Source organism: Rissa tridactyla, assembly GCF_028500815.1.
Source record: "Rissa tridactyla isolate bRisTri1 chromosome 24 unlocalized genomic scaffold, bRisTri1.patW.cur.20221130 SUPER_24_unloc_1, whole genome shotgun sequence".
NCBI classification, from domain to species: Eukaryota; Metazoa; Chordata; class Aves; order Charadriiformes; family Laridae; genus Rissa; species Rissa tridactyla.
Window position 1 is genome coordinate 67607 of NW_026529338.1, and position 11239 is coordinate 78845.

At 71.6% G+C, this 11239-nt stretch overlaps 2 protein-coding genes across 7 annotated transcripts; one reads left to right on the plus strand and one right to left on the minus strand.

Moving 5' to 3' along the window:
- Positions 1-670: 670 nt before the first annotated feature.
- Positions 671-8060, plus strand: STAT2 (signal transducer and activator of transcription 2). Of its 6 annotated transcripts, none has more exons than XM_054187198.1 (24): positions 671-711; positions 1148-1221; positions 1360-1491; positions 1602-1752; positions 1841-1939; positions 2026-2118; positions 2195-2273; positions 2377-2462; positions 2555-2703; positions 2807-2965; positions 3065-3217; positions 3318-3338; positions 3443-3536; positions 3653-3709; positions 3781-3864; positions 3959-4066; positions 5221-5356; positions 5440-5489; positions 5585-5673; positions 5743-5879; positions 5989-6177; positions 6258-6315; positions 6990-7741; positions 7818-8060. In XM_054187198.1, exons 3-24 carry the CDS (start codon positions 1361-1363, stop codon positions 7946-7948), a joined length of 3006 nt encoding a protein of 1001 aa, XP_054043173.1. In that variant the 5' UTR covers positions 671-711; positions 1148-1221; position 1360; the 3' UTR covers positions 7949-8060. The 6 variants fall into 6 exon arrangements, with proteins under 6 accessions (XP_054043173.1, XP_054043179.1, XP_054043174.1 ...); XM_054187199.1 differs by lacking the exon at positions 671-711 and adding an exon at positions 712-766; XM_054187200.1 differs by lacking the exon at positions 671-711 and adding an exon at positions 732-804.
- Positions 8061-8102: 42 nt separating this feature from the next.
- On the minus strand, positions 8103-9901 carry IL23A (interleukin 23 subunit alpha). Its single transcript, XM_054187229.1, is given in 5 exon segments — positions 8103-8316; positions 8318-8332; positions 8452-8577; positions 9214-9312; positions 9471-9901. Coding segments are annotated over 5 exon segments (549 nt in total). The 5' UTR covers positions 9642-9901; the 3' UTR covers positions 8103-8178.
- Positions 9902-11239: the final 1338 nt, after the last annotated feature.

Consider the following 11239-nt stretch of genomic DNA (forward strand, 5'->3'; position numbering starts at 1 on the left):
AGCCCTGTCCCCACAGCCTGTCCCCATCCCAGGTGGCTGCAAAGCTTGTCCCCACGGGCTGTCCCTGTCCCCATGGCTCTGCCCCCTGTCCCCATGGCCTGTCCCTGAACCCATGGCTCTGTCCCCCTGCCCCACAGACTGTCCCCATGGCTCTTGTCCCCGCAGCCCGTCCCTGTCCTCATGGCTCTGTCCCCACGGGCTGTCCCTGTCCCCATGCCTCTGTCCCCGTGTCCCTGCAGCCTCTCCCTCTCCCCACAGCCCGTCCCTGTCCCCATGCCTCTGTCCCCCTGCCCCACAGCCTGTCCCTGTCCCCATGGCTCTGTCTCTCTGCCCTGCAGTCTGTCCCTGTCGCCATGGCTCTGTCCCCATGGGCTGCCCCTGTCTCCATGGCTCTGTCCCCGTGTCCCTGCAGCCTCTCCCTCTCCCCACAGCCTGTCCCTGTCTCCATGGCCCTGTCCCCACGGCTCTGTCCCCGCAGCCCGTCCCTGTCCCCACGGCCCGGCCCGGCGCTGCCCCCCTCAGTCCCCGCTTCCCTCGCTGGCCCCGCCCCCTCTGACGTCATTTCGGGGAAGCCGGCAACCCCGCGGGCAGCCCGTCCTCGCCGCCGGGGGGGGGCGTGGCCTCGCCGCCGCGCTCCGCCAATCGCCGCGCAGAGAGGGGAGGGGGCGTGGCCTGCGCACCTTCCTGGTCCGGCAGCCGGGAGCGGCCGAGGTGGGAGCGCGGCGGGGGCCGGGGGTCCCGGGGGGGGTCCCCCCTGCAGGTTCGGGTACGGGGAGCCCTGCTGGGGCCGGGGCCGGGGCGCAGGTAGGGGATCCCGGTTGGGGCACGCAGGGATCCCCCTGGGAGGGGGTCCCTTGGGGGTGTCCCCTGGGGCGGGGAGTGTTTAGGGGCACCCGCCCCCCTGGAGCCCTGCAGGGGGGACACTTGGGGTGCAGGGGACCTGCCTGGGGGGGTGCCTGTGGGGGTGCAAGGGGGGACCATGTCGGGGAGCCTCCGGGGAGGGGACCCATGGGGTGCGGGGGGCCCTCGGGGAAGGGGGGGGGGGGAGCGTGTGCCCCCAGCCCCTGCAGCTGGGGACAGCTCGGTCACCAGCACCGGGGCCCATGCGGGAAACCTCCACCCCTGCTCAGCCCTTCTCCCGGCGCAGGACGGGGGCTGCTGGCCCGCGGCCAGCCCGAGCCGCAGCGCAGGGACCCCGTGGGACCAGGGGGCTGCAGGCAGGTGCGTGGGGGCGCAGGGCGGCCCGGGGACCGGGTTGGGCATCCTCCCGCCGTGCCGTGGCCGGGGGTGGGGTGGGGTGGGGTGGTCAGCAGGGATGGCCTGACGCCCGCCCCCCCCTCCCTTCCCCATGCCCCCCAGCATGGCGCAGTGGCAGGAGGTGCAGAGTCTGGCCAACGCCTGCCTGGAGCAGGTGCACCAGCTGTACGCGGGGGCGGCGTTGCCCATGGTGGTGCGGCAGTGCCTGGCCTCCTGGATCGAGGACCAGAACTGGTAACAGGGCCGGAGCGGGGTGGGGGGTGTATGTACGTCTGGGTCTGGGTCTGGGGGGCTCAGTGCCGGACGGGGCGTGCCGTGCCGGCGCTGAGCCCGCGGTGCCGCAGGCGCCAGGCAGCCGAGCCGCTCTCTTCCCACGCCCGGATGCTCTTCCATTCCATGCTGGCGCTGCTGGGCGAGCACCTGGGCAGCCCGGGGCTGGGCGACGAGGACTTCATGCTGAAGCATAACCTGCGCAAGGCCTGCCGTGATCTCCAGGTGGGCAGGGGGGGCTGGGGCCGGGGGGGAGGAGAGGGGGGCAACGAGGGTCTCTGCGCCCCGCTGACCCCCCCCAGCCCCTCCGCAGGCCGAGTTTGGGGAGTGCCCGGAGAAGTTTGCCAACCTGGTGGACAACCTGCTGCAGGAGGAGCGACGGATCCTGCGCCTGGGGCAGGCGGGAGAGCAGGTAGGCCGGGGTCTGTGTGTCCCCCCCCCACCCCCCAGCCCCACGGGACCCTGCCGGCCACTGCCCGACGCCCCATGTCTCCGCAGGGGGGGGCTGCCCCGGCACCTGGCGCACCCCCAGAGAGTGACCGGGAGCAGCAGATCCAGCGGCGCTTGGCCGAGTTCCACGTGGCCCTGCAGGTAACGGTCCCCCTGGGCACCCCCCCCCAAGGACCCCAGGTGCTACCCATCCCCTCACCCTTCTCTGCCCCCCCAGGAGGCTGAACGTGCCTTCCGTCACCTGGAGGACCTGCAGGACACCTTTGACTTCTGCTACAAGGTGCACTACCAGCCGGGTAAGGACTGATCCTGCCCACACTGGGGGTAGACGTGGGACAGCGCTGCCCTGCGCCCCCCCTGATCCCCCCCCGTGACCCCCTTCTCGCCCCCCTCCCGCAGGCGAGGCCAGGACCAGCGACCCCCAGTACGCCCAGCAGGTCCAAGCCCTCCAGGCCAAGCTGCAGATCCTGGACCGGCAGCGGCGGGTGAGATGGGGACCGGGGTTGGGCTGGGGGGTGTCACAGCCACCCTGCACCCCCCCGCTCAGGCACGTGTTTCCCCCCCCCTCCCCCCCCAGGAGGTGCTGGCGCAGATGCAGCAGCTCCTGGGGCGCAGCGAGACCCTGCGGGATTTCCTGCAGCAGGAGCTGGGGGCCTGGCGGGAGCGGCAGCAGCGCGCCTGCATGGGGGCCCCCGCCGACACCTCCCTGCGCCTGCTGGAGACCTGGTAGGGCCTGGATGGGACGGGGACAGGGACGAGGGACAACAGCTGGCCCCTGATGAACGTCCCCCCCGCCCGCTTCCCCCCCACCCACCCCCGGCACCCGCAGGTTCACGGAGCTGGGCCAGGGGCTCTTCCAGCTGCGGCAGCTGCTGCGGGCGCTGGGGGAGCTGCGGCAGAAGGTGACGTATGAGAGGGACCCGTTGAGGGAAGAGACCCCCCTCCTGGAGCGGCGGCTGCAGGAGCTGCTCACCTACCTGCTGAAGAGGTGGGGGGGGGGCTGGGGAGGGGTGTCGGGGTGTTTTGGGGTGGTGGTGGGGGGGGATGGTGGTCCAGGGGGCAGCCCTGACCCTCCCGCTGCCCCCAGCGCCTTCGTGGTGGAGCAGCAGCCCAGCATGCCCAACGCCTGCAAGCGCCCGCTGGTCCTGCGCACCACCAGCAAGTTCTCGGCCCGCGCCCGCCTCCTCGTCCGCCTCCACGACCGCAACCACGGCACGGAGGCCAGCATCCACATCGACAGGTCGGGACCCCCCCGGGGCTAACCACCCCCCCTCCTCTGCCCGGCCGTGGGGGTCCCGAGACCCCCCCGCTCCCCGCTGACGCCCTGTTGTCTCTTGCAGGGACCCCCCCAAGATAAAAGGGTGAGAGCCGAGCGAGCGCTGCGGGCAGGGCTGTACCCCACACACAGCCCCCCACAGGGGGTCCCGGCCCCCCCGACCCCGCGGACCTCTCACTGCCCCCACAGGTTTCGCAAGTTCAACATCCTGACCTCGAGCAGCAAAACCCTCCTGGCAGGGGACAGTCCCCAGGACGGGCTGGTCTGTGACTTCCAGTACCTGGTAGGGTCCCCCCCCCACACCCCAAGACCCTCATGTCCTCCATGGGGGGGGGGGGGGGTGTCAGGACCCCATCGTCCCCCCACCCCACCCTGGGCTGACCCTCTCCTGCCCCGCAGACGCTGAGGGAGCAGAAGGACAGCAGGTCGGGCAAGGGCGGCAAAGGCACCGGCGAGGTGGGTGCGGGGCTGGGGGGCGTGGGGGCGGCGGGTGCCACGCGGTGCCCCACGGTGCCACGTCCGCGCAGGGACCCCTGGTCGTGACGGAGGAGCTGCACCTCATCACCTTCACGCTGGCGTACGCCTACTGCGGGCTGGAGCTGGAGCTGGAGGTGAGTTGGGGGGGACCGGGGGGCCTGGGGAAGGGCCGGAGGGGTTGGGGGCGGCCAGTCTGACCCGTCCCCCCCCGCCCCACTCTCCCCACAGACCTCCACGCTGCCCTTCATCATCATCTCCAACAACAACCAGCTCTCCAGCGCCTGGGCCTCCATCCTCTGGTTCAACATGCTCAACAGCGTCACCAGCGACCGTATGGTGAGCGGGACCGCCCCCCCCCCCGGGCCCCGCGCCCTCCCCGCTGCCCCCGCAGGCTCCGGGGGTCCCGTCCCCATCCCTGCTCCTCACCCGGTCTCCGTCCCTGTGTCCTGTCCCAGGTTCCTGGGCTCTGTCCCTGGTCTTCCCACCGTGCCCTGTCCCTTCTCCTGTCCCCAGTCCCTGCTCTGTCCTTGTCCCAGTTCCACCCCTGTCCCCTGCCCCTGTGCGTGTCCCCGTCCCCTGGTCCCTGTCCCATCCCCTGCCCTGGTGCATGTCACTGTCCCCTGGTCCCTGCCCCATTCCCATCCCTTGTGCGTGTCCCCATTCCCTTTTCTCTGTCCCATCCCCATCCCCTGCCCTGGTGCATGTCCCCATCCCTTGGTCCCTGTCCCATTCCCATCCCCTGTGCACGTCCCTGTCCCCTTGTCCCTGTCCCATCACCATCTCCTGTGCGTGTCCCCGTCCCCTGGTCTCTGTCCCATCCCCATCACTTGCCCCTGTGTGTGTCCCCGTCCCCTGGTCTCTTTCCCATCCCCGTCCCCTGCCCCACTGCATGTCCCCATCCCCTTGTCCCCGTGCACGTCCCTGTCCCCTTGTCCCTGTCCCATCCCCATCCCCTGGCCCGGTGCATGTCCCTGTCCCCTGGTCCCTGTCCTATCTCTGTCTCCTGCCCCTGTGCATGTCCCCATCCCCTTGTCCTTGTTCCCTGCCCTGGTGTGTGTCCCTGTCCCCTGGTCTCTTTCCCATCCCCGTCCCCTGCCTCACTGCATGTCCCCATCCCCTGGTCCCTGTCCCATCCCCTGTCCCCGTGCACGTCCCTGTCCCCTTGTCCCTGTCCCATCACCATCCCCTGTCCCCTGTGCATGTCCCCATCCCCTGGTCCCTGTCCCATCCCTGTCCCCTGCCCTGGTGCGTGTCCCTGTCCCCTTGTCCCTGTCCCATTCCCATCCCTTGTGCGTGTCTCCGTTCCCTTTTCCCTGTCCCATCCCCGTCCCCTGCCCTGGTGCATGTCCCCATCCCCTGGTGCCTGTCCCATCCCCATCCCTTGCCCCTGTGTGTGTCCCTGGTCCCTGTCCCATCCCCGTCCCCTGCCCCGGTGCGTGTCCCCGTCCCCTGCGGCGTGTCCCCGTCCCCGCTCACCCCGTCTCCCGCAGGACCAGCAGTTCTTCTCCAAGCCGCCCCCGGCGCCCTGGCCGCGGCTGGCTGAGGTGCTCAGCTGGCAGTTCGAGAGCGTGGCCGAGCGGGGCCTGAGCAGGGACCACCTCCTCATGCTGGCCGAGAAGCTCTTCGGTAAGGCCGGGTGCCAGCCCCGAGACCCCCCAGGGCCGGGACAGGGGCCGTGCTGCCCCCCTCACCCTGCTCTCGCCTCCAAGGCTCAAAGCCGTCTCCGGAGAGCACCTTGACCTGGCCCAAGTTCTCCAAGGTGAGTGGTGCCCGTCCCCCCGTGGCCCCGTCCCAATGTCCCCCCGTTCTCCCGTAGCCCCGTTCCCCCCCCCACTCACCCCCCCTCTCCCACAGGACGGCGCCTCCGGCTTCTCCTTCTGGGCCTGGCTGGACGGGATCCTGGGGCTGCTCCAGGAGCAACTCAAGGAGCTCTGGAAGAATGGGTAGGAGCAGGGCCAGGGGGGGCGGGGGGGGGTACTGGCAGCCGCTGGGGCTGATGGTGCCTCCCCCAGGCTCATCCTGGGCTTCGTGAGCCGTAAACAAGAGAAGAAGCTGCTGAAGGGGAAGCGGACGGGGACGTTCCTGATCCGGTTCAGCGAGAGCGTGCTGGGGGGGGTCACTTGCACCTGGGTGGAGCACCCCGAGAGCGGTGAGCATGTTGTCATCCCCCCCCACCCCGCCACCACCGGGGTCGAGCCCCTCACCCGGGCCTCAGGCCTGCCCTGGGCACTGACCGGGGCTGTCCCCCTGCCCTGCAGGACGCCCCGCTTTCCGCTCGGTGGTTCCCTACACCGCGGCCGAGCTGGCGTCCCTGGCGCTGCCCGACATCATCCGTGACTACCAGCTGCTGGTGGAGGAGAACATCCCCGAGAACCCCCTCCAGTTCCTGTACCCCGACACCCCCCGCGACGAGGCCTTCGGGCCCTACTACAGCCAGCGGCAGGAGGGTACGGCACGGTGCGGCGTGGCGTGGCACGGCGCGGGGGCAGCGCCCACCGCCCCCTCTGACCTCTCCTCTTGTCCCCAGGGAACCTGTTGGAGCAGAAGAGGTACCTGAACCGGCGCCTCATCCGCGTGTCCTCCAGGTGAGGCAGGGGGACGCCTTGGTCCCTCCGGAGGGAGGTCCCTCCCTCTTCCCCCGTGGGAAGAGGGACCCTCAGCCTTGTATCCTTGTACCCTCACCCTGACCCTGGCCCTGTCCTAACCCCAGACCCTGACCCTGACCCTGTCCTAACCTCAGACCCTGACCCAGACCCTCACCCTGACCCTGACCCTGTCCTAATCCCAGACCCTGACCCTCAGAGAGACCCTGACCCTGACCCTCTCCTAACCCCAGACCCTGACCCTGACCCTCACACAGACCCTGACCCTGACCCTGTCCTAATCCCAGACCCTGACCCTCAGAGAGACCCTGACCCTGACCCTGTCCTAACCCCAGACCCAGACCCTGACCCTCACACAGACGCTGACCCTGACCCTGTCCTAACCCCAGACCCTGACCCAGACCCTGACCCTCACCCAGACCCTGACCCTGACCCTGACCCTGTCCTAACCCCAGACCCTGACCCTGACCCTGTCCTAAGCCCAGACCCTGACCCTGACCCTCACCCAGACCCTGACCCTGTCCTAACCCCAGACCCTGACCTTGACCCTGACCCTCACCCAGACCCTGACCCTGACCCTGTCCTAACCCCAGACCCAGACCGTGACCCTCACCCAGACCCTGACCCAGACCGTGACCCACCGTCTCTCCCTGCAGGCAGGCAAATGAGTCGTGGCAGACAGAAGAGGAGTTGGTGACTGCTACGGAAAACCTGGAGACGCTGCAGCTGCAGCCCGGTGGCCTGGGGACGCAGCAGCCCGGTGGCCTGGGGACGCAGCAGCCCGGCAGGTCGGGGACATTGCAGGTCCCATCTGGGAACCTGGGGACGCAGCAAGCGATGGCTGTGAGCCCGGGGATGCCGCAGCCCCCGAGCTCAGGGACGCAGCAAGCAGTGGCCGTGAGCGCGGGGATGATGCAGCCCGAGGGCTCGGGGACGCTGCAGCAGCCAGGGCCCCAGGGCCTTCGGCCACCGCGGCCACTGCAGGTGGGATCGGGGGTCTCGGAGATGCTGCAGGCAGGGATTGGGGACCTGGAGCCGCAGCTGGTGCTGCAGCGGGTCCCCGAGGGCCAGGGGACGGTGGCACCAGGGGGTGTGGGGACGCTGCCCGTGCTGCCCGAGGGGCTGGGGGTGCTGCCCGAGGTGGCCGGGAACGTGGGGATGCTGCAGCCAGTGGTGGGGGCTGTGGGGCCGCTGCTGGTCCCCGAGGACGAGGGGACGCTGCCACCGGAGCTGAGGGACCTGGAGCTGCTGCACAGGAGCCTGGACATGGAGGAGCTCCTGCAGACGCTGTCGGAGGGGCTGGAGCCGGGCTCGGGGACGCTGGAGACGATGGAGGCACCGGAGCTGATGCCCAACATGGCAGAGGCCACCGACGCGGTGGCAGAGGGGCTGGGCCCCGGGCTGGCGAGTGAGTGTCAGGGCTGAGGGGGGACACGGGGCGGGGGGGGGGGTCCCCTCGGCACTGACTTCTCCCCATCCCGCAGGCGCCCCCGCGCTCCTGAATCCCCACGACCCGTTCCTGCCGCAGCTCGAGGACGCAGCCCTGTCCCCCGTCAGCTCCTTCTTCGCCACCGACTTCCCCCCGCTCCATATCGACGCCAACGACTTCCAGTGACTCCCCCCCAACGCCCCCCCGTAAATAAACCTCTTCCCCACCCATCTGCCTGCGCTGCTTGCGGGCAGACCCGGGTTGTGCCGTATGCGGGGAGCCGCTCGTCTCCTTCAGCCCTTTATTAGAAACTCATAAATACCCGAGATAAATAGGGAGCATCGCACATAAATAGCCCCTCGGGGCGGAGGGGAATAAATAGTCGGGGTGGGGGGGGGAAACGCAGCCAGCCGGCCTCAGCGGGGGCTGGCGCTGGCGCTGTGGGTGAAGACGCGGCTCATGACGGCGGTGAAGGACTGGAGCCGCTGGAGCGCCAGGTGCCGCAGCAGCAGCTGGTCCCAGTTCCCGCTGGGGGACATGGGGTGCGGGGGGGGGGCGGCCGTGCTCCTGCTGCGGGGAGAGAGCGGGGTCAGGGGCGGGGGGAGCCCGAGGCTGCGGCCGATGGGCAGCCACTTCCCCGGCTGCGGGGGGAACAGGCTGCCACACAGACCCCCCTCCCGCCCTCTCACCTGGACGTGGCCCAGCAGCTGGTCCAGCGCCGTCTCCAGCTGGGGCAGGCGGTGGGTGGTGAAGATTTCGGAACCCAGCAGGTCCTGGTAGCGCTGCAACCCTTGGCGGATGCGTTGCAGGCAGCGCTACGGGGAGCGGGGTGTGAGCTGGGCACCCCCCCACACCCTTCCTGGCACCCTGGAACCCCTGGGCACATCCCTCAGCATCCCTGGGATCCCCGGGGACATCCCTCAGCTTCCTTGGGACCCCTGGGGCACCCCTGGAATGCCCGGGCACGTCCCTCAGCATCCCTGGGGCACCCCTGGGACCCCCGGGCATGTCCCTCAGCATCCCTGGGACCCCTGGCTACCCCCAGCACCCCTGGGAACCCCAAACACCTCCCTCAGCATCCCTGGCGACAAACAGGCACCCCTGGGAACGGACCCCCCCATGCGCATCCCTCAGCATCCCTGGGACCCCCCCCCTCCCCGGGCACCCCTGGGGACCCCAGGCACATCTCTCAATGTCCCTGGGACCCCCAGCACCCCTGGCTACCCCAGACGCAGCCCTCAGCATCCCTGAGGACAAACAGGCACCCCTGGGAACACCCAACATCTCTGGGACCCCCGTGCACATCCCTCAGCATCCCCAGGCACCCCTGGGACCTTCCAGCACCCCTGGGACCCCCAGGCAACATCCCCCAGGCTCATCCCCCCCCAGGACGCCCTCAGGCTCCCTGCCCGCCCCGCTGCAGCCCCGCAACACCCCGTGTCCCCCGGTACCGTGTTGTTGGTGTCCAGCGTGGAGGGGTCGCAGGCGTCACTGCAGCGGATCCGGGGGGGCCAGTTCTCGGGGTCCTCCTCGCTCAGGTGCATCTCATCCTAGCAGCGGGGGGGTCAGCGGTGTCCCCACGGCCCCCGCACCCCTCCGGCACCCCGCACCCTCGGGGCACCCCTCCTGCCGCGATGCCCCGCACCTTCCAGCGCCCACAGCCCCCCGGCCGCCCCGGTTCCCCCCCGGCCGAGCCCCCCGCGCTCACCAGGATCGGGTGCGGCTCCTTCAGGGTCGCCAGCAGTCGCGACAGCTCCCGGGAGAGGCTCCTGCAGGCGGCCCAGTCGGTGCGGCGGTCCGGGACCGGGACCGGGGCCGCGGGTGGCGGGAGCAGCAGCGGGAGGCAGAGGCAGAGGAGGATGCAGCGGAGCGAGGCCATTGTCTGTCGGTCTGTCAGTGCCGCCACCGGCGCCGCCACCGGGCTCTTATGGGGCGGCGGCAGGTGGGGAATCCCCGGGGCAGGTGGCACCCGCCCCCCGTTACTGCGAAATCGCCGCCTCCCTCGAAAGCAGAACCGATACCGGGCCGGGGTCCCCGGGCTGCGCCCCGCCGCGCCCGGCCCCGCGCCGCGACGGGACGAGACGGGACGGGCAGGAAAACCCGGGGCAGTTCCTGGCGGCTCCGCGCCCGGGGGCACCGGGACCGGGACACGGCGACCGCCCCGGGACCCCCCCCGCCCGCCGCACCTGAGCAGCCCCGCCCGCCCCGCCGAGCGTACCGAGCCCCGCCGGGCGCCGGCCGTGTCTCCCCCGTGTCCCCCAAGTGTCCCCTTTGTGTCCCCTCGGTGCCCTCCCCGGTGTCCCCTCGATGTTTCCCCCAGTGTCCCCCGCTGCCCCCCGACCGCACCGGGACATCAGCCGGGGCGGCGGCGGCTGGCGGCTCCCCGGGGCCGCGGTGTCTCGGCGGGGCTTCCCCGTCCGCGGCCCCCCCCGGGACCCCCGCAGTCCCCAGTCCCCGCCGGGCCGGGCCGGGTCGTGCTGCCCGCGGCGCCGCAATCTCGGCGGCCCCGACGGGGCGGCTCCGGCGCTTCCCGCTCCCGCCCGGCGGGGCTGCCCCCGGCCTTCCCCGGGCCCGCGGGCACGCACCGGCCGCGCTCAGGCACCGGCCCGCTCCGGGGGGCCGGGAAGGGCCGCCCCCCCATCCCCGTCCTGCCCGGGGCGTCGCGTCCCCTGGGAGTTTGGGAGGGGGAGGCCGGGGCCGGTGGGGCTCAGCACGACGCCCGGCCACCGTGCCCTGCCCCGGGACCCCGCGGGACACGGTGGGACCCCGTGGGAAGCCAGGGGACCCCGTGGGACGCCAGTGGGACATGGTGGGACGCCAGGGAACAGCGTGGAACGTTGTGGGGCGTTTGGAGACACATTGGGACGCCATGGGGGGGACACGCTATGTGACACCAGCGGGGACGGTGAGACCCCCGTGGGGCGCGGAGGGACACTTGGGGACCCCGTGGGATGCCAGCGGACACGGTGGGACATCATGGGACGCTGTGGGGCACCCTCGGCCGCTGTGTGACACCGGTGGGCACGGCGAGACCCCGCAGGGCGCTTTGGGGCACTTTGGGACCCCGTGGGATGCCAGAGGACACGCCGGGACGCTGGGTGACACCCGTGGGCCGCCGCGGGAGGCCGCGGGACGGGGCGAGGCCACAGGTGCCGCAGCGGAGAGGCAGCTCCCGGGGGTCTGCGCGGTGCTGAGCGGGTCGAAGGGGGTCCCGGAGCGCTCCCCCCGTCCCCGGGCTCTCCCGGACCCGGGCGTCGCCCCGCCACGGCCGGTTTCAGTCCTTTTGTCCCCTCCGCCGCGCCGTCCGGCACGCTGCCCGCCGCGCCGCTTAGTCCCGCCTCGCTCAGGCGCTGATTGGCCGGCGTCCGCGGCTCCGTGCTGCCATTGGTCCGCCGGCCCCGGGCGAGAGCGCGGGGGGGCGGGGGTGGGTGGGGTGCCGTTGCCATAGCGACGGCGGGAGGGGCGGTGGCGGTCCCG

Excerpts from the sequence above, each read along its gene's own strand:
- STAT2 (XM_054187198.1), top strand. The coding sequence starts at position 1,361 with ATGGCGCAGTGGCAGGAGGTGCAGAGTCTGGCCAACGCCTGCCTGGAG. Across the intron at positions 2,463-2,554 it reads TCCTGGACCGGCAGCGGCGG|GAGGTGCTGGCGCAGATGCA; the intron begins GTGAGATGGGGA and ends CTCCCCCCCCAG. Across the intron at positions 6,178-6,257 it reads CTACAGCCAGCGGCAGGAGG|GGAACCTGTTGGAGCAGAAG; the intron begins GTACGGCACGGT and ends TCTTGTCCCCAG.